We start from the raw sequence: 24,297 nt of genomic DNA on the forward strand, positions 1-24,297 counted from the left end.
ACTGCAGTGTTCTGAGCGCTTAGCTTTAGAGCAGGGAAGATTTAACCTGGAACAGAGTCAGCGACAGGAGTTTGGCATCATGAGTCCAGGAGTATTTAAGGACTGCGGCATTATTCAAGAGCAGACAGACAGTCTCGGTCAGTTAAGGCACTTTCTAATCTAAATGCAATGCTAAAAAACTACTCGGACGTTTACAGTGTGCTGGCTGACACTGGTTATGAAGCTCTGTAAAGCCGAGGGGAGCTGCAGATGGTACCTAGAAAATGTGTGCGTGTCGAGCCTTTTTTGTAGACATGTAACACAGATTACACGGTCAAAAAAGGTGAACAGCATTTTATTTTTTTGCTGTTTTGTCAATGTGAAAAATGTCAAATTCCCTTCTTTGAGTTACAACGAACAAACAGGAGGTACAAATGTTTCACTCCAAAAGCATTTTAAACAAACATTACATTTCTAGAACGGAAAATGAGGGTTGATGGTCAATTGAAGCAATACATTCGCCAGCGAGTGCTATATTAATTGACAAAGTGTTCTTCATCACATCAAACTACGTCACCGCCACGTCAAACGACGGCATTAGAGGGAAGAAGAAATACAGATTGTGCAGCACACACTGAGGAATGCATTGCTTCATTTGACTACATCTACCATCCACATAAAAGGTGGGCTTTTATTTATTTTATATATTTCCTGTATTATTTAGCAACCTGAATAAGGTTCGCACAGTCAGTTATGGCAGTACAGTTGGAAGCTAAAGCTTTAAGAGAGTTTGACGTTGTACTTACCTGTGTTACTGGAAAAAAACAGTTTACATTTAATACACTGTAGCGTCAGCATCTGGGTGTAAATAGTGTTTAACAGAGATGTATTTATTCTGAGTCATTAAACTGCTCCAGTAGCTGCTGTAGCAACCGCAGACACAGGACGGAGAGGTACCGTGATCATCATTGAGGTCTGCAATAAATCAAGTCCCATTTGAAGTGTTACAAGTAAAACACATGTATCAAAAGAGAAAAGTCTTCACTGTCGTGAAATGTTCACAAAAGTTAGGAGTTTTCAGAGCGAGATCTGTCCTCCTCATCCTCATTTTGCTCTTCCTCTCCCTGGTTGAGCGGCTCTCTGTCGGAGTCTCTCTCCGCCGGGCCTGACCTCTTGGTTGTCTTGTTCAGGGTCCCGCCCTGCAGAACAACAAATATTAACTGAACACACTGTACCGTATGCTGCGCTGTAGTCACATATATATATATATATATATAAATGGTAGAGGGGCTGTGAGATGTCTGACCTGTCGGTGGTCAACTACGTTGAGCAGCACTGCGGTGACGATGCAGCTGACGGTGTTGGCCAACATGAAGATCATCATCCTTTGCCAGCGCCACAACGGAATCTTAGTTTCGCTGGCCGGGGAATGGAGAAAGCACTGAAGGTAAGTAACGCTCTCACATTCAGCATGGACCATCAAGTGCACTGCTGTGAGAGGCTTTTTTCTGAAGCATTTTCCTACCTGGACTTGGTGCCCAAAATCTGCCCAACGACAAGATTTGACAACCCAATGCCCACCATCTGTATGGAGGTGGCCAGACCCATGGCTGTTCCTAGAGTCGCCTGAGGCACCACGAGGGGAATAGACGGCCACATGCTGGACTGGAATACAGCACATATCGTTTAAATTAAGACAGAACGCGAATGCTTTTCACAATTCATTTCCCCGCCCCAAAGCATTCGATTAGAGAAAGCAGACGTTAGAAATGAAAATGTTTAAACAATGGCTTTGACTTGAACTCACAGCAGCAAAGGAGTAAGTGATTCCCAGCCATATGGTGGACACGAGAGGGGCAACAAAGGTGAAGGCCAGCAGTCCAAACACAGGCAGCATGAGGACGGCACAGGCCAGCGCAAACACGCCCCGCAGCCCCACATAATCCTGGAGCAAAGACAAGAGAGGGTCACGTGTTGCACCAACTTACCGCCATAAGACTGACTTGTGAGCTTAGAAACAGCTTTACAGATGCTTACTATGAGAATGCCCACGCAGGCCGAGAGGACCAGTGAGCTGTCATACACCGCCCCGGCGACGTAGGCCGCCTCCTTCTGGCTGTAACCGTCGTATTTATCCTGAATAAACTTACTGGACAGGAAAGCAAACACAGCAGTATGTTAAACAAAAGTGTTTATGCCCTGGGTTCATTAGAATACAGTGATTGTATGATATATATATATACACATCCTAAAGTATTATTAAAAAAAAAATAAAAAAGACTGTCAAAATAACATTGGATTCTGGCCTTCAACACCCCATTTTAAAGCTGTCGATAGCTGTACCTGGCATCAGCGATGAACGGGAAGATGCCGTTGTAGAAGAACATGATGGTGAGAACCAGCAGCCAGTATCTTAGTGACAGGTGCTTCACATCCTGAATCCTCTACACACACACACACACACACACGACGTAATCGTTAACGTACATTTAAACAAAATAAGTGAGGTCAGATCCTCCATCTGCACCATCCTTGCTTTGTAAACAGGTTATATTTAAAAAAGGTACAGTTCGGACCACTTTGCGGGACTCCTCTTGGATGGCTCCATCCAGACCCAGCTGCCTCATACCGATCTTGTCCAGGGCACTGACGAGAACGGCAGATACAAAGCCCAGCACACACAGTAGTGCGCCTAGAACACATCGTGTGAAAAACACTCTTACTTTTTTTACATTTTGTTGTTATTCAATCGTGCCATAAACCTTGAGGTTTCTCTCCCCTGTATGTATTACCTACCACCCCAGAGTATCCACTGCATGCCGTACTTTTCTTCAAACCTCTGGGTGAGGAAGAAGTTCAGGACTGAACCCAGGCGAGAGAAAGCCAGAGTCAGACCGAAAGCCAAGGCCAGCTCCTTCCCTTTGAACCAGAAGGCTGTGATGCGGTTCTGAACAACTTATAAGGAAGTAAATGAGAAGAGCAGTTGAGGAACATTCCTCGGAGTTAAAACTGCTAAATATGCGACTTCAGGAAGGAAGCCTTACTGGTCAGAGATCCATTGCCTGATCCAAACAGTAGTCGCCCTGTGAGCATAAGCGGCAGCAGATAGGGAGTTCCTTTGAAGTGGGAACCCAGTGCAAAGAGTGACGAGCCCAAAACACACAGGAAAGAGAACAGGAACACTCCGACTGCAGAGAGGAGGAAAGCTCAAACGATTTACCACGAGTTACCACAAATCAGTTGTTTGGTTTGCGGGAAAGACATTCATCTGTTTTCGTTGACTTACAGCGGTTTCCTAATTTGTCAATCATGAACCCAGCCATGATCACCACCACTGCATTCCTGTTGATAGGAGAACAGAGCCACTGTAGCCGGTTTCTGATAAGCCATTGTCAGCCTATCACTGCAGAGCCGATGTGCGTGTGTGTGCGTGTGTGTGTACTTACGTCCAAGCATAGATGGCATAAAGAAGATTGTACTGCTGAGGGCTCATCCCCAATCCCACCACACAGTCCACTGTGCCATTGATCAGTGTCGCATTGGAACATGTCAGGTTCTGCCAGATGTGGGGGAAACCAGTGATTTAGGTTATTACCTAACCAGCCACAAACTGAGGACACAGTTGTGATTGTTGACGGGAAAGTGCAAAGATGCTGTTGAGTTATTGTGGGGAAAACCATTCGATACCGATGGTCTCTTTCAGACGGTCTGCCCTGCTGCCTCTTACTTACCCCTTGGAACTGATCCTGCAGCACACTCGGGATGTCGAAGCAGAAGTAAGAGCCGAATGTCAGCAGACAGTTGAAGAACAGCACCAGGAAGCGGTAATATACTGTTGAAAATAACACACAGAGCGTTAAGTTTCTCACTGTGAAAGTCAGTCTCAAGCATGGAAAACACTAACAGCAGCATGTTCGGTGACATTTTCATTAAATTTATCTGCAGGATATTTTCCAACCAGAAAATATGTGAGCACCCTGATGGAAAAAAACCTATATCCATACGTCTTATATCAATTATTGGTTTTAACACAGTGCTTTTGAATAGACTAATTGTCTAGAAAGCTTTAAAGATCCCCTCCAGACATGTTTGAAGACATTAACTCTTCTGTTTTGATGAATCATCATGTCAGACATGGATTTCACACAATGTTCCCATTCTGCCCAGCAACTTAAAAGCATTCAAGTGAAGCAACAATAACAAAAGCACATTTCTGAGAGTGGAGCTGCAGATGCATTTCAGGGGATATTGTTTGTGTTTACCTCACTGGGAAAACAAACTGTGTTCGTGTGAAAGCATTTGAGCATGAGCTGAACTGAGCTTAGCTTCTGTCAGAATACATTCATGAGACAGCAAAAACGTTACTGCTAACGTCAGGGGTTTTGGCAACGTCCTATTTAGTCACATGAGCTGTTAACCAACACGAAAGCATAAACTGCTGAGTTGGTCTTTCAGTGGCCCAGTTGTTCAGGGAAGTATATGAAGGGTTACGAGGCACACGTCTGCTTTTCTGCTTCGCTACATTTGTTGACAAAGAGTATTTTGTGGGAAAACAAAACTCTATTCAGACGTACCTTTCTCAGCCGGTTGCGTCATAGTGAGCAAAAAAAAAAGAAGACAGTGGCTATAAAATTAAACTTCCAGATCCCATTCCTCAGTGTTGTTTACATGAACAGACTGGTTAGCAGGATGCGTTCAGGTCCGCTCCGTCTTTCTTGCTGTCCGTAGACCGCAGCTCTTCAAGCTGTATGGATGGATCTTCTGATGCGCGAGGACGCAGCGGATTGTTTGGAAAGCTACTCGCGCAGCGAGCCTGCACTTTTTTTTGTTGTACCCTACAAACTTTATTGATTTTTTAGATCTTCATGTTATTGTATTTTCTACAGTAAACATTACCAGGATAATAAAATAAATGTGTGTTCAATAAATCTACACATTTGTGAATTTTGCCATAAAACGTATTGTGTTTTTATTATTCATTGGTATTTTTCAGTTAAATTACAAATAAAGAAATGTTACTAAAATGTAGCCGACAAGTTTATACATGTTTTACCAAATTAATTTCGGAAACACCCTAAAACATATGTTTATGCTTGTCAACCAAACTAGCAGGGTCTCTCTGCCTTCTGTTATAATAAATCTACTCTTTGGTCTGTCTCTTTTTAAAAGGTTTCTACTGCGCTACCAAGTAAAGGCGCGTGTATCGTATTTTGTCCCTCAGCGGACACCATCGAGGTGATACAAACATTGCGGATCCAATGGTTCAAGGTGTTTTTGATTATGTTTTAAACATATAAAATGTCTGCGGTGCGTAGAGTTCAAACATGGGAAATATCTGAATCTGAGGACAGCGACGCTGAGACTAAACTTGACTTAAACCGCGATGAGAGTGGTCAAATAGCAACGATCGGCACAGAAGAGGATCAGAGTTCAGGCCACACGTGCAAAACCCTCCCATCGTCGTCACCCACGGCACCAGATTGCGATCAAGCTTCTGCTTTGTCTCCCCCGCGACCAGATCGAAGGTGCACACCAAGCCCTGCAAAAAAACGCCGCACCAAGGAGGAGATAGAGGCGGACAGACATGCAGTCAGGGAGAGGAAGGAGGCGAGAGAGAGGCAGAGAGCAACAAGAGCACAGGAGAAGGAGGAGAGGAGGCAAGAGCAGCAGAGGAGGACAGAGGCTGCGGAGAACGTGAAGCGTCTCCGGCCAGAGAACTGCCTGAAGTCTCTGACCGTCTGCGTAGATCCAGGTACACCATGCTGCCTTCAGGTGCTGTCGGAATTTTATCCCACCACCGAAGAGATTACTACAGCTTGTCAACAATTAGGAAAAGATTGATTGTTTTTTTTAACTGATGCTACGAAATACACATACTGTAAACACAAAGGGGACATTGATTAAAAGTATAATATTTTGATTTGATATTTTAATTTTAGGAAATGTCAAAATGCACGTCTTTTTCCATTCATTCTATATACTTTTGACACAAAAGTATAAAATAGCTGGAAGGCGGTCAGTTTTTAATGTATATTAAATTTGTAAGGAAGTAAGTGCAAACTTTGGGCAATGACAATTGCGTGCAGGGAAATTGATATTTACCACCTACGCCTCAATGTCTGAACCAACAAGGACCACTTAAAGACAACAGGGTAGAACTCCCACAAAGAGGATAAGGCTGAAATGCTCCATGCACACGTTTGTTTATCTAGCAGCCTGTGTTGTGCTTTTCTTCCCCAGCCCTTCTGCAACAGGATGGCTCCGACATCTTGCTGGACACCCTGGCTGCCTTTGAGTGGCGGTATACCATTGAGAACCAGCAGGTCCCACACAGCATCACCTGGATCAGAGATTTACCTCAGGTAGGCACCTCACGCATTACATTTATTTATTTTCTATATGTCTACTTAATAACATATCCGTACCTTTTCTACATTTCCCACTGGGGTCATTGCTGTTTTGTGATTTTGCAGGGGGACGATGGATCGGTGGAGGAGGAGCAGGTGGCGCTGGTGCTGGGTCTGAATGACTTCGTGGACATGGTGATCTCTGTGAAGAAAGTAAGCAACCTTTTGAAGGTGTAGTAATTTAACTGCGATGCCAGTCTCCACATGATGTCCCTCCTCTATGTCGTTGTGTTGCCACTGCAGATGCTAGACAGTGGGGGGGAGGAGACAGTGATGGGGTCTTTCCTCAGTCCAATATTGGAGTGTCTCAACCGGGATGCCAAGAAGGTGGTCACTCTCTTAGTGACAGACTCTCAGCCAGATTACAGGTTTGTGTATCTGTCTGTGATTGTGGCCTCTGATAGATAGATACTCTTTACTTTCATTTTTACTAACGTTACACACTTATTCTGTGTTAGCGTTCATGTACTCTGATCTGACGTATTGGTTTACTTGCCAACAGGACAGATGCTTGTGGTGTGCATTTACGAGATGAGATGCTACAATCCAAATCGGGGATGGAGAACCTGGACGTCAAGGAGGTCAGTTTACTTCAAATCTGAGGATTAGTTGATCTTGCATGTTCTTTTTGTAGATGTTGCCCCTCACCTGTATGTTTCAGAGGGTAAGAGAGCGCTAAACACTGTCCATACACGTTCCTGCACACTTGATGTAGTGATTTAGGAGGGGCCGTCTTTGGTAATGTCTCCATTTCTCTCCAGGTTCTTGTGTACCTACAGCTCTGTAAGAATGTCACCCTAGTCTTCCTGGATGGCTGGCAGGAGGTCACTAACCATGTGTGTGCCGTCACCAAGGCCTTATCAAAGCGCCCTTTCAAGTACGAAGCCACTTCAGTCATGATCCCGCATCAGCAGACAAGGAAAACGTACCTGACTGACCTTACCCCACTTTTAAGATGTCCTTCCATGTCTTTCCAGACTGCTGACAGAGCGAGCGGAGCTGCCCTTCTGTGTGGACGGTTCATGGGCCAGCGGGGTTCGGGTGGAGAGGGACGGCTCGGGGCTGATCCGGGTCTGGAGCAGGCAGATCCAGCAGCTGAACAGAGTTAGTCCTGCTGTGGCCTCCGCTGTGACTGCAGCCTACCCGTCTCCTCAGCTGCTGCTGCAGGTACACCATGCTTCAGTGGGGTCTTGGAGAGCTCAGTGCATAAAGAGGGTGGTCTAAATTCCCACTTTATCGTAAAGCAGTCAATGTTGCTTTCCACTGCTATTTATAACAAAAAAAACCCTTTCAGGATGTATAAAAAATAACCAATTTCCAATGTTTTTTTAGGCGTACCAGAGCTTGGAGTCAGAAGAAGACAGAAAGGGGCTGTTGGCTGGCCTTTTAATAAAAGGTGGAGGTAAAGAGAGACGAGTGGGACCGGAGATATCCGCTCGAGTTTACCGCTGCTTCACTGCCCACAACCCCCAGCTTGTCCTGGACTGATCTGTCCTCTTGAGAAGCAGATGGACGGATGACAGCGAGGATTAGTCTGGTTCTCGAATGACACTTTGTCCCCACTTGGCTGTTGATGTTTACAAGCTAAACGTATGCCTTCATACGCATCTGAACTTCAACCGATTTGACGATTAGAATGTTTTGTAAAATAACAAACAATTTGATGTGTACTTCCTTGATACAATATTTAGTTTGATGTACAAAATGCAACGAGAGGAACCTCGGTGAACTACATTTGTTTTGTTTACTTGTGGAATAGCCTATAAAATAAGCTGCAACAGAATGTTTTTTCTCGTTTTATTTTAGAGAATTTCCAGAGTAAGAAAGGTAATAAACAAACTGCAAATTTAAAAAAAAAACAAATCCTAAAAAAAAGCCAAATGTGGATTACAAAACACATTTACAAAATGTAATTTCCAGATTATCAAAAAAGCAACTCCTTTTTTCCCTGGAGTCCCCGAGATAAAAAAAAACAAGATTTCCGATGTGTTTTTTGTCGGAGTCTAATCCGGCAAACCTTAGGCCTTCCAAAGACAGTGACTGGTAGATTCTTCGTATTTGTATTCATAACCTCATGATAGAAATTGGCTAAAATGTGAATGAATAACTGTGATGTCACTCTAACATCTAATCTTGATTAAATGTCTCACTCACTGCACACTGACTCACTCCTTCTTAATCCACTCAAACTGGATTAAGACATTTGGCTTCAAGATGAGATTGCTCTTCTCTCCATGATCAGGAGATGTCGATGGCAACGGTAGAATAGCTGTCTGCCAAATACGGATTGACTGCAAAGTCATGTCCAGCGGCGTCTTTTGCATTGGTAGCCCTCCGGCTCAGAGCTGCAGCTGTCGTGGTCGCTGCTGGGAGGACTCGGAGGGTAGTGCCAAGTGCAGGGATGAGTTTGAGGTGACATTTGACAGGGGGAGTGGTATGGGCTGGTGCAGGGGCTCGGGGGGGGTGCAGGCACTCAGGGTGGAGACTTGGCTCGGGATGGGCCTGGAAGGCAGGTTCATCTCCTCGTGGGAATCCTCCAGCAAGTCCTCGTGCTGCTCCGAGGCTTCTGGGCTGCTGCTGAGGGAGAAGACCCAGCCCAGCTGGATGTGGAGGACGGTGCGCAGGCCCGGGGGCAGCTCTATAGCATTGAGTACGTCGGGGCAGCAGGGCAACAGTTGGCGGAGCCGGGCACAGCAAAGGTACTGCAGGGAGGTGGGTGTATAGCAGGCACGGATCACCTTCATGCTGCTTTTAGCTGCTGTGGAGCACACCATGGGGTAGAACTTCTTGTTCTGCAGCCTTGTGGCAGCGACACCTGAAAACACCACGGGGCAGTCATAACTAAAATGCAGTTTTTCTTGTGTTTTATGTCGCGTCAATTACAGAGAAACACGCACCTATACAGTGGCGATTCTTGTAGAAGGTCAGGGTACCATGCCAGGTGTCCAGGTGCACTCCTATGATGGAGCCCTGGCCAAACCGAGAGGAGAACTTCACTTTGTCCCCTTTGTGCTGGAGTTGTCCTTTGAACAGATTGAGATGAAGAACAGGATGCATCCTTTAATAAAAAAGCTCGGGAACCACTGCATCAAGTAAGAATAAAGGTATTCATATGTATGATCATATATCACATCATTAGATTGTACAAAGAGTCGTATTTTGCTGAACGTTTCTCCACGTTTCAGAAAGTCTCCATCCTGTTTCACATGTCACTCTGATAATTCATGGTATATTTTAAACTTGTATTCCGCCTCTTTAACCTGTGTAGGAGAGTCCCCAGCTGTCTTCCTCGTGGCCCAGGAGGCTGCCAAAGCTGAATTTGAACTTCTCCATATTCACCTCTGCAGTTCCGATTCCCAACATCTACACCGACAAAACAGTACAAACATGATCAAAACAGGTTCAGTGGCCTTATTCCAGATCGCCACTAGACACTATCCCATTACATCTTAAGGCCACTGCTACAATAGCGTCAGTATTATACAAGGGAGTGCGACCCACCATATCGGTTCCATAGACGGGCGAGGTCATCTTGACTTCCCAGAAGTGCTGGCCGTCTGCGAGCTCCTTGGTGCCACGGATGGCAGCTGTGCCACAGCTGTAGTCTGAGTGGAAGCTCACCTTCCTATTGTCACAGCTGAGGAAGGCTCCGGAAGACTTGAAGTGCTCGTCCCACTCCCACGCAAAACCTGGGAACACAAGCACACGGGCGTCTATAGTAGCTGGATAGTTATGATTTCATACTTTGTTAATTGAAATAGCTAAACAACTATTGGACTGTGAAAGCCGTATGTTGATATATTCGTCGGCCCAGCTTCTACGCTACACTTCTGCCGATTCACAGCGTATCCTGCTGTGTTCATGTGGTGTATTACTGTATTCATCAGCATTTGCTCACCCTCATCCTCCTCCCCACAGAGGCAGTCACTGGTGGCCCCAGAGCCAGTGCTGAGCTCTTCCTGTCGGTCACACCGGCAGAAAGACTCCCCTATCACCGGGTCCGTGCTGGGCAAGGCCAGCGCCTCAGATACGGCCCGAGGGCTTTCCAGGTAATCCACCTCGGACTCCGCGTCGCTGATCTGGTTGACACAAACAGCATATTGTAAGTTCATAGACGTGGCCGTGGTCCGGGGGTGTTGGCTTGGTAGCAGAGAAAGGAATTAGATCCAGTGGACGGCCTGAGGATTGTATTCAGCTTTATATGAATTCCACTGGAAGCCCTGATGCCTTTTTGTAAACAATAACCTCTTGGCGGCGGCAAGAAAGAGCAACATGGATGAGCCTGGACGGAAAAAAATCACTCAATCTTAAATAATCGATAATCCAAAGAGCCAAATGAGAGCAATGTTTCAAAGACTCAACAAGAGAGGCCTTTTCCCTAAAAGCTGTTCATGGTTCCTATTGGTTACAGACGTCATGTGTGCTAGCAAGTGAAATTAGACCCCTTCCAAAAATACTGTGGCCCCTTTCCTTGCCTTTGGAGACTTGACCATCTCTTACACACGGCCATTTCAGTGCCAGTGGAAAACTACTGGTACTCAGGTAGAAATATTATCTGTAATATCTGGTCGTAACACATTTGTTCTGATGACACAAACTTTGGTTTTCGTATCCTCTTACATCAAGTAAGTGATGCTTGTAATTGTCTCTTTATCCAGTATTACCAAAAACACATTTCATGTGTATTTCCCGATCCTTTTAAAATGCACTCTTTTCCGCTCCGCACCTTGCTCCACTTTTCTTTTCACCCCACAAACCCCAACGTCTCACCTGTGTCGTTGTCTGGCCTTCCCACTTCTGCCTGTCCGACGTCTGGATCGCTTCCACGGCGTCTGTCTCTTGGCGCGTCTCGCTCCAGGCCGAATGCCGAGCCCGGCCGTTCCTGCCTCTTCTCAGCATGGCGGCTCTGTGGACGGCAGACCCAACACCTTTACGACCAGCTGGCATGTGTGCAGTAGGCCCTCTAGGACTTATTATTTATGTCGAGTAAGGTCAATGTTGCAGCTTTTTTGTTTGCTACAGTCAGATTATTTTTGGATACATACAAGCACATATCTACTTACACATGTTTGAAACCTAGAAGGCTGTGTTCAAGGACGAGAGACAGAAATAACTCCCTTTTTCAAATAGAAGAGGACTTTCTGGGAATTAGCGGCAAACAGATTCGGCTGAATATGAGTTCAACTGCAAAATAAAGTCTGAAACAAATGAAGACATCCTAAATCAAAGATTAGAGTACATCACCTCAAATTGGTTGCATTCCTTCTAAATTTGAAGATGGTAGCTTATGTGGTTTCACTGATAAAGCTGTGAGCTCTCTGGGATTCTCAGCATTTTTTCTCCAATGTCTCACAAACTTGTCGGACAACGGAAATGAAGTCAGTTCAAATTGTGAACAGCAAACATTCACTCTGGGCTTTTCTCAGCTCAACAGTGTGTTCACTGAGCTTCACTCTCCTTACGGTCAACGTGACGCTACACACTATCTTTGTGTGGAGCCTACAGACGGATCTTTGTGCGCTAGATCGCCGAGTTCTATCTGCCCCATTTGCCGCAGTTGGCAGCAGGAAATGTTTCCATGCACTTGTTTAACCTTTAAAACCAAACCCTGTGCTTTGCCACTGTGGCAGCATGTCTGCTCTCTAGCTTCATCTGTAGACACAGATGAGGTCCCCTTAGTGACAATGTGTACCAATCATCAATGACATCTTCTAATATCCTTGTGCTATATATTGACTGCCCCTACATACTTATGTGGCTCTTTAAATTAGTCGATAAGAAACATTTACAATGATAGTGCATTTACTGATTTCTGTAAGAAAAATGAGACCTTCTCCATGTGCGGCATGTCTACTTTTGAGGATACTTTCGGGGAAATGTAAGTCAAAGTATGACACAGGGAATGTCAGTATAATGTCAGCATAACATAATAAACATGAAGAATGCACGAGTGCTAACAATCAGTGAAGTTGATGTACAAAAACTGAATTGGCACGAAACAGTTTGTATCCCTGACACAAGTATAATACTTAGTTGTGGCTATTTTTGATAACGACCAAAAACAGATCAGACTAATGTACCTCAACCTGTTAGCATGTCATAGTTTATGCCACCACTGAATACAGCAGCTGGTGACTGCTTTGCAAGCAGGCGGAGGAGATAACTGACATCATTTAGATTAGTTCGCCTGAAGCTAGTCTCGCTTTAATTGGGCCTGGCCCTACAAACTGCAAATGCATCATCTGGAGAACCGAGACCTCAAGACAAACTGCTGTAACTTCGTCATCCAGTGTTCTGACTGATACGACATGAACGCAGTCGCAGTGGGACAGTGACAATTGTTTGCATGCTTCAGATATTAAATTACTGAAAATCCCACCACGGCCCATGTCCTGGTCAAACTTTCTGTTCAAAATCATTCTATATAAAAGCAGCAGCTCAATGTTTAAATATCAGCACATAGACTACTGTACTGTACACTTCAGCCGATGTTTTGCTGTTTTGTTCTGTCCATTTTAACTCCGTTCTAGCAGCAGTTATGCTCTTACCTTACAGTAGTCGTCCTGTACACTGTCTTGCAGTGGCTCATTTGAGCGCCAGTGTGTCTCTGTATCGTGTGACAAGTGGATTTTCCACTCTGCCCCACTTCGCAGCAGGCTAGACGTAAACATTACTTCTCCACGCCCTTATCGCCTTCTTATTGGATACGACGCACAAGGAGGAGGAGTTTATGTTCATTTATTTGGTTTTCTTTACCTCAGTGGGGGTAACTGTATAATACCTGTGGCCTTTTTTTTGCAAATGATGAGGAGACACCATGTGTGGGTCTGCTGACTTGAAAACAAAGAGGGGAATACCCCTCACGTGCTTGAAAACAAAAGTATGAAAGAAAGAAAAAAAAACGGACAGAAAAGCACAATTCCGGGTGACAGAAATTGATTTATTAGCCATTCATCAGACTTGTAGTGTAGTACTAGTAAATACTAATGCTGATTATTTTTGTTGAATTGGGGCTCACAACTCAAAAAAGAATTATCTCTGCATATATCAAGATTTTTGGACAATTACATTATCATGCTGTATTTGCCGATACATAAATAACTATGTCATATGTAGTACAGATTGTTGTCCTCTTAGCTAAGAGTCAAAGACATCTAAAACATTTCACAACCAGCACACAAAACTCACGTTTTTCCCAGGTTTTACCATACATTTTGAGAGTTTGTGGTGGTCGTGAATGCGCCATTGTGCTCACCGGCAGCCGATTGGTGGCACTGAAAGAGAGGCGGGACTTAAGTGTAACAGGCGCTGTCTGATTTGCTCGGTGGCGCGTGACGACATGCGGAAGTAACTGAGCCAGTAATTCAGCGTGCATGACTCAAATCCAAAATATGGAACAAAATAATGGTACGTCTTCATTACCGGTCAACAAACAGGTTACATGTTCGTGCGTCTGTACACGAACTGTCTCCTCGTGCCTTAGAGTGGCCAGCTGTCAAAAAACGGCTGCGTGTGATATGTTACTCATTTATAGCTAAGCTAACGGGCTAGCGGAAGCTAATTGGAAGTCATTTAATTAACGTATAATTTAAATTTAAGAAATAGCCATTCGAGTATCTGCTGCATTCATGCTGGATTAACATATGCTCTTTCTCCTTTCCATATGAGACGGGAACTTGTCGCAGGTCCGGCATGTTGTGTTGGTCCTGTCGGGGAAGGGGGGCGTGGGCAAGAGCACCATCACCACAGAGCTAGCGCTGGCTCTCAGGCATGCTGGCAAGAAGGTGAGCTCCAACACCAACTGAGTGTATGTGCAGCAGAATACCGGGGAGCTGTAAAGACCATATGTGGTTATGGTGCATGTACAATCACATTATTTTGAACATGAAACATTCATAATGTTTCTCACCATAAGTAAATTGACTGACATAAGTCTGTGTTCGTCAGGTCGGCATCCTGGACGTTGACCTGTGCGGGCCCAGCATCCCCCGCATGCTCAATGTAGGCCGGCCTGACGTGCACCAGTGTGACTCGGGATGGGTGCCGGTCTACACTGATGCCCAGAAGAGCCTCGCCCTCATGTCCATTGGCTTCCTGCTGGAGGACCCAGATGAAGCAGTGGTGTGGAGGGGGCCCAAGAAAACCGGTAAGCTATTCTCCAATTGTACTGGTCTGGTCTACTATTATTTTAACATTCAGTTTGTCTGCTTCAACATCTGTCTCAACACAAACCTCTGTGCTACATTGTTTAAACTTACTCTCTTCTGTCCAATATGTTTTCCATCTCTTTATTGCCCTGTCCCACAGCTATGATAGCCCAGTTTGTGTCAGATGTAGCATGGGGAGAGCTGGATGTGCTGCTGGTGGACACACCACCAGGGACATCAGACGAACATTTGGCGGTGCTGGAGAACCTTAAAAAACACAGAGTGGATGGAGCTGTCCTGGTCACCACACCTCAGGTACAAAAGAGGACTAACTCCCACTGACAAATAAGCTCACAAATTGAGCTTTGGCTCAAGAGAAAGAGAGAACTGACTTGCTCAGTTGTATGACATCCAGTGACAATTGTTCTTTTTGGTCTTGTGTTGGCTACAGGCGGTCTCCACGGGGGATGTGAGGAGGGAGATCACCTTCTGTAAAAAGACAGGTGTACGGATCCTGGGCATCATCGAGAACATGAGCGGATTTGTCTGTCCACACTGCTCCGTATGTAAACTTTCATACCAGTACTACCAATATTATTGGTATACTACCAGTATTACCAATACTTTTCTAATGGAATTGTAGTCTCAGTAATAAGCATCCAAGTCTGACAGACTTTGAGTTGATTATATCCATTTAAATAAATACTCTCTTTTTCAGGAATGCAGCAATATCTTCTCAAAAGGTGGAGGTGAAGAGTTGGCCAAATTGACTGGATCACCATTCCTCGGTGAGATGGGATTGAGCTACATGTAATGTTAACTTCCAGCCACAAGGTGTCACAACGCACTGCAGCTGCACATCACTCCTCACTCACTCATTAATGGTTTAGGAGGCATTTTACACGGCTGCTAAAAATGGTCGATCCTGATTTCAAAGCAGCAGCAGGTTTAAAAAGTACCTCAGCGAGGGGGCTGATGTATACTTATCAATTATTGATCAAATGAACAGATCACGTGATGGTTGCCCTCAGCGGATCTCCGCTTTGTGTGCAGATCAATCTCTTGAGTAATGATGCAGCTAAATCAGTTGCCCTGTGGCAGCGACGTGGCAGCGACAAGCCAGCTGTAGTGCAGCCTAGCTTTAGGCATGCAGGTATGCGATAACTCAACGCCCCGTAACATCCACTTGATTCTCACTATCGGCCCTCTTTTCAGGTTCTGTGCCTCTGGATCCTCTGCTCAGCACCAGAATAGAGGGTAAAGACTTCATCCAGTCGTTTCCAGACAGCGCCACTTTCAGTGCCATCAGCAGCATTTCTCAGACTCTGCTCAACAGCCTCCAAACAGCATGAGCTGTGAACGTTTGAAGTCTGCATCGCGTTTACATGTTCGCACGTATGTTAGTCGTTGTGCAGATATAATTATGCTGATTTGTGTTGCATATTTGTCCTGTACAGTTTAACACAATATAAAAACAATTTACTGATGTTTTATACTTTTTATATAAAATCACCATCTGCCGACAGTACAACGCAGGCTTTGTGTGCAGTTCTTGAGGCGTCAACCACAGTGTGAAGATCCCCAGCTGTCACTGCAGAGTGGAACAGGAAGACATGAATACTGTAAAACAGCAACTCAGCTAATTTCTTTTTACTACAGCTCTAGACACCATTGTATATTAGAATGTCACTAAAATACAGTACTGAAGTGTTTGAAGACAGTCGGAACTAAGTTGGAATCTTTAATTCGATTGTGACATCAGGATAACTTCAATATCAGTGGTAATACAGGATTGTAGATTGGCGCTTTAGTAAATGCAGTGGCAGCAGTTCCATTTTCAGAAAACAAACTCCAGATCAAATTGGACCAGTCCATGAAACTAGGCCAAACTTGAACACTAAGCTCACTGGATTCCTGCTGCATGCTACAAACTATACCATTGAGTTGTCATGTAAACTCGATTGGTTTTTTTGGAGGAAGAATACACCACTAAACAATCTTTGATCTGGATTAAGTCTCCTGAAACTAGCCTGCTCCTCTGCCTCATATCCAACAGCAACAAAACACTGAAACCCATGCAGGATTCTAATGGCTGGAATGTGGAAGAGATGTACAGCCACAGATGGTGGGGGGTGAATAAGATGGAGATGAAAATTTGGAAATTACACTTGTGAGACCCAACACAGGGCACACACCTTTAATGCAAACAGCAGTACTACAGGAAAAACACTGAAGTTTGAGAACGTTTGCGTAATGATTAGAATACAGCTACACACAACTCCCACTTCACCAGCAACATACTAAAGGCATTCTTAATTATTAAACCAAGAATTACATCCAGAGGAATTCCAACCACAATTAACCCACAGTGCATTAAATCTATCTATGTAGATATTTATGTCTGTATAGATGTATAATATATCCTGGGGAATTAAAGACTTTTGCTGCATTAGACAGTTCAAGGAACAATTTTATAAATAAAATGAGTGGAATAAAAAAAAAAAAAAAAAAGTGAGTCCATATACACTTCTCTTTACAAATAGATCCTCAAGATCAATGCAGAAATTGTGTCAACTCCCCAAGTTGATATGAGAGGAGCGAAAGCCTGTCGGGCCGTTGGTCAGCTCTCTAAGACCAGAGGCTAAGCCGCCTCGAGGCCTGAAATAAGTGGAGGGAAAAAAGGAATCGTCATCATACAATTTTTAAACACACGCACACAAGACAGACAAATCACTACGTTGCGCAGTTACAAGTTGACTATCAAATTGGGACAACTGTACACATTGTTGAGATAAGACTATATTTATGTAGCCACTTCCCCCCCCCCCCGACTTCACTTCTTCCATCTCGAGTGACAAGAATATTTTTCCCCGTTTTACACTTTTTTTCCCTCCAGCAGCAACATAAATGGACAGCTCTTGTATTTGGAGACATCTGGATGTTTATTTCGTGGAGAGAATGAGGGCAACGATGAGCCCGTAGAGACCCAAGACCTCTGCGAAAATCAAGATGAGGATCATGCCCACGAAAAGCCTCGGCTGCTGAGCTGTGCCCCTCACGCCCGCGTCGCCCACGATGCCGATTGCGAAGCCTGCCGCCAACCCGCTGAGGCCCACGCTCAGCCCAGCTCCCAGGTGGAGGAAACTCCTAAACACAGACAAAGTGTTCGTTAGTGCAAGGGATGTCGATGATCGGGGTTCACAATTTTAGCAATAAAAGAAACATTTAAAACTGTGATCAGAGCCTGTAATGCATGCATGGAGCGAATAGTTTGCATTGCAGCAGGGCAGTAGAGTAACAGCTGTTCACTCGATGAGGTGTTGAAGGTTTGAGTTTAGCCCAACAGTAATCGGTCTTCTTCCTACTCCGTGTTGTGCATTTTGTGTTGACAAATACACTTAAAAAAAAGGAAATTTAGACAACACAAATGTCTGAAAATATGACTGATCAGCTGAACTCACTTGTAGAGGGTGACCTTCTCTGAGATGTTGTTGGCAATCAGCACTGCTACTACCAGGCCGTAGATGGCTATGATACCCGCCATGACCACGGGGATGATGGACTTCATGATGAGCTCCGGCCTCATCACCGACATGGCGGCGATCCCCGTCCCGCTCTTGGCTGTGCCATAGGCTGCTCCCAAGGCTGGCGGGGAAGAGAGAGAGAAGATCATTTTAGTAAATGAACGAGATAGACTATAGGCAAGTAGACTGACGACAGAAACCAGAGGGCCCAGCTGAATAATGAAGCAGAAGTGAAATAAGAGCTGGATCAACAATACAACAACTGTTCAGTTTCTGTTCCCCTTAAAAATCTAACATGTCTCCATCTGGGGAATTTAGCTCGAGTTCAAAAAGGGAAAGAACAGATGTCGTTCTTCGCGACTAAAAATCAGTTTTGTCAGACGCCGCTCCTCGTCTCCTCAACCTGCTTCAGCCCTGGTGATTTTCAGAACGGACCCTGCCAGACCACTGCAGAATTCTTAATCACTCTGAATGAAACGGCCTCATTGGCTTTAGGCACACAGTGAACTGCTGACATCACAAAAGAAGCAGGATGCCACATCTCCAGAGAGCATCAGCACAGGATGGGCACCGGGGCTCTGGCTAGCGTCGCCGTAATGCAACCGGGGGGGGGGGGGGGGGGGGGGAAGCAAAAAGGCTTCATCGGGCATATTAGCTACGTCAGCCTGTGATGCTGAGGAGGAAGCACAGTGCCAACAACGTCACACTGCAGGAGGAGAGCGAAAGAACATCAACAACCAACCTGCTCTAAAATTAGAAAGCATATATAATCAAATATAGAGGAGCTGCCATGGATGAATAGCTTCCAGGTGAGATGACGGAGAGTCAAGTAAATTATCATCATAGCACAATATCAAACAATACAAATTTGTACAGCCCAAGACGCCCTTAATCCGTAGACCTTGGATTCAGATAAGGAAGAAACAGAGGCCTAACATGTGTGTAGCATGTGTGCAGAATAGACAAACAAGTCTTTTGCAATACTCAACAAAACCTGCGTGTGCTATGAAACAGACCGGCTGGTTGGACAAGATCTCTCCACATCTAAAAAGGTGTGTGTGTGCACAAATAGAAATGAGTTTTGTTTTCTCCTCCACAGGAAACGCAAGATAAACAAACTCAGCGACAGGACTGGCCTCCGCATAGCAACTCATATATTGGTCCATACATGCTGTGGCAGTTCTTCGACTTTACAGCAGTATTGAAATATTCTTGGAAAGCTGAGGACATTTCATATTTTCACAGATTCACAGATGTTGCTCTGATGCTAAATATAGCCATCTGTGGGCTCTCTATTGCACCGACAAAAACATGTCAACAGCTAGTGTGCACAGAACAGAGTAAAACATGTCTGCATAATCTCATGCAACTGGGTAAAACATCAACTGTATTACGACACAAGCCAACATGATGATGAAAAGCATCTTGCGATATAATCTTGGAGAGCCTTGTGCATATAGCCCGAGGAGCCCCGCCCTCTCATTTCTTGGGACAACGTGCCGAGCTAGCGTGGAGATCGTTCTTGTTAACTCAAACACTAGCTGTGAGGACTTCTGGCAAATGGATCGAGAGGCAGACAGGAAGACGATGTGGACCAATCTTTAAAATGTGCACATGGCAGCCAGCCACGGCCCCAACTACTCGCATCGATTCATCACGAGACTGATGCCATCAATCAGAGGTTAAATCACTCATGCCCATGCACAGAGATGTGTTTGAGCAAAACTGTGCACCGTATTCTCAGGCAGCGACACAAGAACTATTTTTATTTTGACTTTGTTTAAGTGCCAAACTCCTCGCTGGTGGACTAAATTGTTTAAATACAAACTCATCAAACAGCAGCTTGAAGAAGTACAGACAACCAAGCTCAGTAGTTCAGTATAAAAACTACAGATATCAGATCCAGTTGAAACAAACCTGTACATTTAGCAATGCATAACATTAAAAGACAACATTCTGGAAACAACTACGCCATCCTCTGAAAAGGTGATTATTTTAGCCATTCAGCCATCCATTAACAACCAGCACAATATGCTACCGTCAGCAACGTTATCTTCTGACTTCATTCTTTGTAAGCTTGCCCTCATCAACGTGTGACAGGCGAAGGTTCATCTAGAAACCTCTAACATTGCCGTTGTGACCGGACAATAAAAGGTTCGATGTCTGGCAGGAAACCTTGTGGTGTGGAGGGACAACCTCTGGATATTAATCCTAATCCCCTCGGTTTAGGTAAAGAGCCCCCCCTCCCCCCCCATTTCTCCTCCCTGCAGTATATTTGATGAATGGGATGCCCTTGTGACGTCTTGTGATGTCAGAGTAGGAGGAGTCTCTAGCTAGGGATGATCTTGCATGCCCACGCACTACACAGCAGACTGGTGTGCTCTGAATAGTGGGCGAGGAGGGAAGTACTCCTAATGACAAAATCAGTAAGGTCATAGTATTAAGTACTTCCTGCCAACTGCAGCGCACAGTGTGTAAAAATATGAGGCTGCATGCAGAAGTTATGAGACTCAGAAGCTGACGGTTGTCTAGAGCAGGCTGCCATCATCAATTACACCTCTCTATTGAAGAGTGTGTGTTAGAGAGCGACGGCGGATGTGAATGGGATTTAAAGGTCAAGCATCTGAAAGCATAAAATAACTTTGGCTATCCCACCGAGAGTGTAAATACCAAACAACTGCACAGGCAATTGGAAAAGGCAGCGGAGCAAGAGACGCAGTTTTAGGATGTATAGCAAAAATGCATCTTAAATTGTTGTTAGCAGAAAGTGGAAGATAGTTACCGGTAAGCTATAATGTGGTGCGAATGGATAATGGCACCTTGTGAGAGTCACCTGTTGTGGGCCAGGCATCGCTAAAGGCAGTGCTCAGGTCTGGACATCACCACAAAACTATTAAAACAATACAACATCACCTGACACCAGACGATCCCAGCAACTTACAGTCCATCCTAGAAATGTTTAATTACAACAAAAGTGGGGGCTTAATGTGATTGACAGGTTGTCACTCCACTATGTTAACTTCCATTTATCGGTCGCAAAAAAAACATGGCGACGGCCGTAACCCAAGATGACGACAGCAAAATCACCGAACTTGATGCTTCAAAATGCCAGTCCACAAACCAATGGGTGACGCCACGATGACTACGTCCACTTCTTATATACTGTCTATGGTGTAGACCGTATATGTAGTGAGAAACACCAGCTACAGGTTCCAATCAATGACTCCACAACTCGTGAAGATCCTTAACACTTACGTCTGAATCATCATGTGTCCCCATCAATCCCACCACAACATCCCTTCTATGTGCCAGCATGATCTCCTCCCTATAAGCAAATTCCCCAGCTGTCACTCCCTCACCACCACAGACTAGTACTACTGCTATAGCCTCATGGGACACCACCGCCATGCTGCCCTTGCTACAAATTAAACCTGAACTATGACAAGATCAGGGTTGGTTTTAACAGTCAGCTGGTTCTCATTTCCTGGTTGGACTAAACAATATAAAATCATGTAGTCTCATCATGGGACTTTTATATATTATTAGCGGAGATGCCTTATTGTGTGGCCAACGTTTACACCTCAAACAGCAGTAATCAGGTCAGATTTCTGCAAAACAAAATCTCCAACTGAAATTATTTTTTGAGATTTGTCATTACCATGCAGCCCAATGTGATTTGTTTAAAATATGTGATCGATAAATATGCATGCATTAACACAAAATAAAAAGGGGAACGGAGTGCAAGAAAACAGCTGTCTACATATTATAAAGGTAGCCATTCACCGGTGATGTCCACCAATGGAAACGATGTACCGTTCACCACCATAAACGAGCATGTTTTGCCATAAGGCCTCGAGCTATGGCGGGTCAAGCCCTCTGCACCATGGTCACTTGCTTGTTGATTTCTCATTTTCCCACCAGTCACCCTAATCCCATGCCTTTGCTGTGAGTATATCACCATATGATGTAGCACTTGTCTAATAAACTAGTAAAGGAGCCATAAAACAAGTATAAAAGCCAGTTTCAAAGTTCACGTTCTTGGCCACTGGATTCTTTCTATCCAAAACATTGATGACGGTGGTTTCACACCAATGTTTTTTTGTAAATAATCAGCCATCATAACTTTGAACAGGTTCACTGCTAACTTTTTGAGTTATACAGGAGCAGTAGCCAGACGGGAATTCCAAATCAGAAATGTGATCATCATGTGATGATCACGTGACATTCCCTTGCGCAATAAGGAAGTGAACCAGCTGATTCTGCGTTACACTGATTATCAGTTTTAAGAAAAGGCGATTTTTGTCTAACTTGGATTAAATAACTTGTGACGCCACTACTTCACAGATAGCAAATTGTAGTAGAACAGCAAACACCACTCAAAACGACGTCAATACCGTATTTCATTAGTTACTGGTCTCTACTCGTAAGCTAACGTTACATTAAATAGTTGTGTGTGAAACGTGTCACCAATTGCTTTTAACACCCTGCATGACATCTGGCAAAAAAGGTGCGATTAGTACCGAGCTAAACATAGTCTGCTTAAGTGCAGAGAGCGTACACAAAATATATAAATACACCAAAAAAACACATAACGTGCTATAACCGAACTAAGCTAACGTTTGTTACGTTAGTAGTCATCAGCTAACGTAGCTAACTAACGTTAGTCATGACTAGTCTTTGGTCTGTCGTTGAAGCAGTAGTTAATGCTAGCAGCGATACGTGCATTAAATTCACAATACTCACAAATTATAGTCAGATTAAGATGAATCAAAGGCTACCCAAGCTGTCGGTTAAGTCTACATAGTTATATGACAGCTCAAGATTAGCATCGATGCTAGCGGATGTCTTTCACAAGTAAGCTTCAAGAGACGCACCACGGTTAAAGATTCAAGGTACCCTGTAGGGAATGATATAAACGCAAAAGGTGTTAGCAGTGAATCCACACGGTGTACATTTATTTACTAACAAACAGCTTGAATATGAACGGTGATCTCGTGATAATTACCGCTGAACACCATGGCCGCAGAGGCGCCCATCACTGCGAAGAACGGAGCGTATTCGGGAGATTCGGCCGACATTCTGTCTCACACAATATAATATACAAAATGAATTACTGCTGTTGGACTCGAATTAATCACACTAAGCGAAACCCCAGCGAAGGCCACAGGCTTGAAGTTATAAACTGGGTAACAACAGGAACCGTCTGACAACCTAACTGGCAGTGTAAACGGGACAGTCACGACTCTTCTGATAAATACCCGGCGCAGCACAAAATGGCGAAGCGGAAAATGTCACCTGACTTACGGATAAAACCTATCACTGCCTGGGTGTGGGGGGCGCACTAGAACTAAGTTAATTAATGATATACTGTGCCACACGATGCATGTGTGAAACAAGATATATGGATTTAGTAAACATTAATAACGTATTCTGTACAAATAAAGTGTTTTATATCTTTTATTCCTTTTTAAGCAATTTCTTGTTTTGACGGTCACCCCTCTCAGGCATCACTTTGGTGTGATCCGCTGCAGGCTTCCCCTTTGATACCAACGCATTCACCCTTCAAAAGCTACGGGATGAAGTGATGGGGGAGAAGCAAGAGGGTGTGTGGAGACACTGCTGGGCAAATGGAAATAGGTATTTGTGATACGGTACATATCGAGAAAAGAAAATCAAGACACCTTTTATTTCAAATGCCTTCATAAATTATACATCATATATGAATTTCATCCTCCAAGAGGGCCACTGAAATTCAAACACATTTTTGCATTTTGCACCAGGACTCTACCATGCAGCAGAGGGTGGCTTTTACAGTCAGCTGTGATATGCAGCAACATGGAGTGTGACAGTGAGAGCATTTGAGGCTAAGTGTGTGTGGTGGGGGGAGGAAACCGAGAATCCCCATTACAATCTATAGCTCCCAGCAAGAGCAGGTTTCAGAGATGCCGAGAGAGGAGGGGTTGCTGGAGCTAGGACATCATGGGAGTGATGAAGTGTGTGAGTGTGTGTGAGTGAGAGAGAGCTTGTGCGGTCCCCACGTCTCTTCCTCCATCCCTCCCTCCATTCTGCTCCCTCTGCATTGCCTTGTCTAGTCAGCACCAGAGAAGGACCCCTCCCCTCTGTACAGCTCCTATACTCGTGATGCAATTTCTACACCATGCAGCATCACAGGCTTCCTTCCATTCAGACACTTTACTCGACCAACATCTTACTCCGGCTGCCAAATGCAAGGTTGCACTA

The 24,297-nt window shown here is 44.6% G+C and overlaps 5 protein-coding genes across 5 annotated transcripts; 2 read left to right on the plus strand and 3 right to left on the minus strand.

Annotated features, from left to right (window-relative positions):
* Window positions 1-386: 386 nt before the first annotated feature.
* On the minus strand, window positions 387-5,077 carry mfsd1l (major facilitator superfamily domain containing 1-like). Its single transcript, XM_079293422.1, has 13 exons — window positions 4,554-5,077; window positions 3,711-3,811; window positions 3,426-3,535; window positions 3,266-3,321; window positions 3,024-3,167; window positions 2,776-2,934; window positions 2,556-2,671; window positions 2,323-2,423; window positions 2,017-2,128; window positions 1,787-1,924; window positions 1,505-1,644; window positions 1,286-1,397; window positions 387-1,178 (listed from the first exon to the last, which is right to left on the minus strand). The coding sequence occupies exons 1-13, from the start codon at window positions 4,573-4,575 to the stop codon at window positions 1,047-1,049; spliced, it is 1,443 nt and encodes a 480-aa protein (XP_079149548.1). The 5' UTR covers window positions 4,576-5,077; the 3' UTR covers window positions 387-1,046.
* A 130-nt stretch (window positions 5,078-5,207) lies between these two features.
* eme2 (essential meiotic structure-specific endonuclease subunit 2) lies at window positions 5,208-7,907 on the plus strand. The gene is made up of 8 exons (XM_079293423.1): window positions 5,208-5,731; window positions 6,220-6,341; window positions 6,453-6,539; window positions 6,630-6,754; window positions 6,889-6,967; window positions 7,148-7,263; window positions 7,364-7,553; window positions 7,719-7,907. Exons 1-8 carry the CDS (start codon window positions 5,278-5,280, stop codon window positions 7,872-7,874), a joined length of 1,329 nt encoding a protein of 442 aa, XP_079149549.1. The 5' UTR covers window positions 5,208-5,277; the 3' UTR covers window positions 7,875-7,907.
* Window positions 7,908-8,650: 743 nt separating this feature from the next.
* On the minus strand, window positions 8,651-13,014 carry spsb3b (splA/ryanodine receptor domain and SOCS box containing 3b). The gene is given in 8 exon segments (XM_079293424.1): window positions 8,651-8,815; window positions 8,817-9,201; window positions 9,284-9,409; window positions 9,647-9,749; window positions 9,888-10,075; window positions 10,285-10,465; window positions 11,157-11,292; window positions 12,935-13,014. Coding segments are annotated over 8 exon segments (1,290 nt in total). The 5' UTR covers window positions 12,976-13,014; the 3' UTR covers window positions 8,651-8,685.
* A 705-nt stretch (window positions 13,015-13,719) lies between these two features.
* On the plus strand, window positions 13,720-17,160 carry nubp2 (nucleotide binding protein 2 (MinD homolog, E. coli)). Its single transcript, XM_079292948.1, has 7 exons — window positions 13,720-13,793; window positions 14,055-14,170; window positions 14,334-14,532; window positions 14,694-14,848; window positions 14,985-15,095; window positions 15,252-15,321; window positions 15,749-17,160. The coding sequence occupies exons 1-7, from the start codon at window positions 13,760-13,762 to the stop codon at window positions 15,883-15,885; spliced, it is 822 nt and encodes a 273-aa protein (XP_079149074.1). The 5' UTR covers window positions 13,720-13,759; the 3' UTR covers window positions 15,886-17,160.
* atp6v0cb (ATPase H+ transporting V0 subunit cb) lies at window positions 16,922-23,328 on the minus strand. Its single transcript, XM_079292949.1, has 3 exons — window positions 23,063-23,328; window positions 17,995-18,178; window positions 16,922-17,680 (listed from the first exon to the last, which is right to left on the minus strand). The coding sequence occupies exons 1-3, from the start codon at window positions 23,133-23,135 to the stop codon at window positions 17,476-17,478; spliced, it is 462 nt and encodes a 153-aa protein (XP_079149075.1). The 5' UTR covers window positions 23,136-23,328; the 3' UTR covers window positions 16,922-17,475.
* Between the last annotated feature and the right edge of the window lie 969 nt (window positions 23,329-24,297).

Source organism: Melanostigma gelatinosum (genome assembly GCF_949748355.1).
Source record: "Melanostigma gelatinosum genome assembly, chromosome: 21".
Lineage (NCBI taxonomy): Eukaryota > Metazoa > Chordata > Actinopteri > Perciformes > Zoarcidae > Melanostigma > Melanostigma gelatinosum.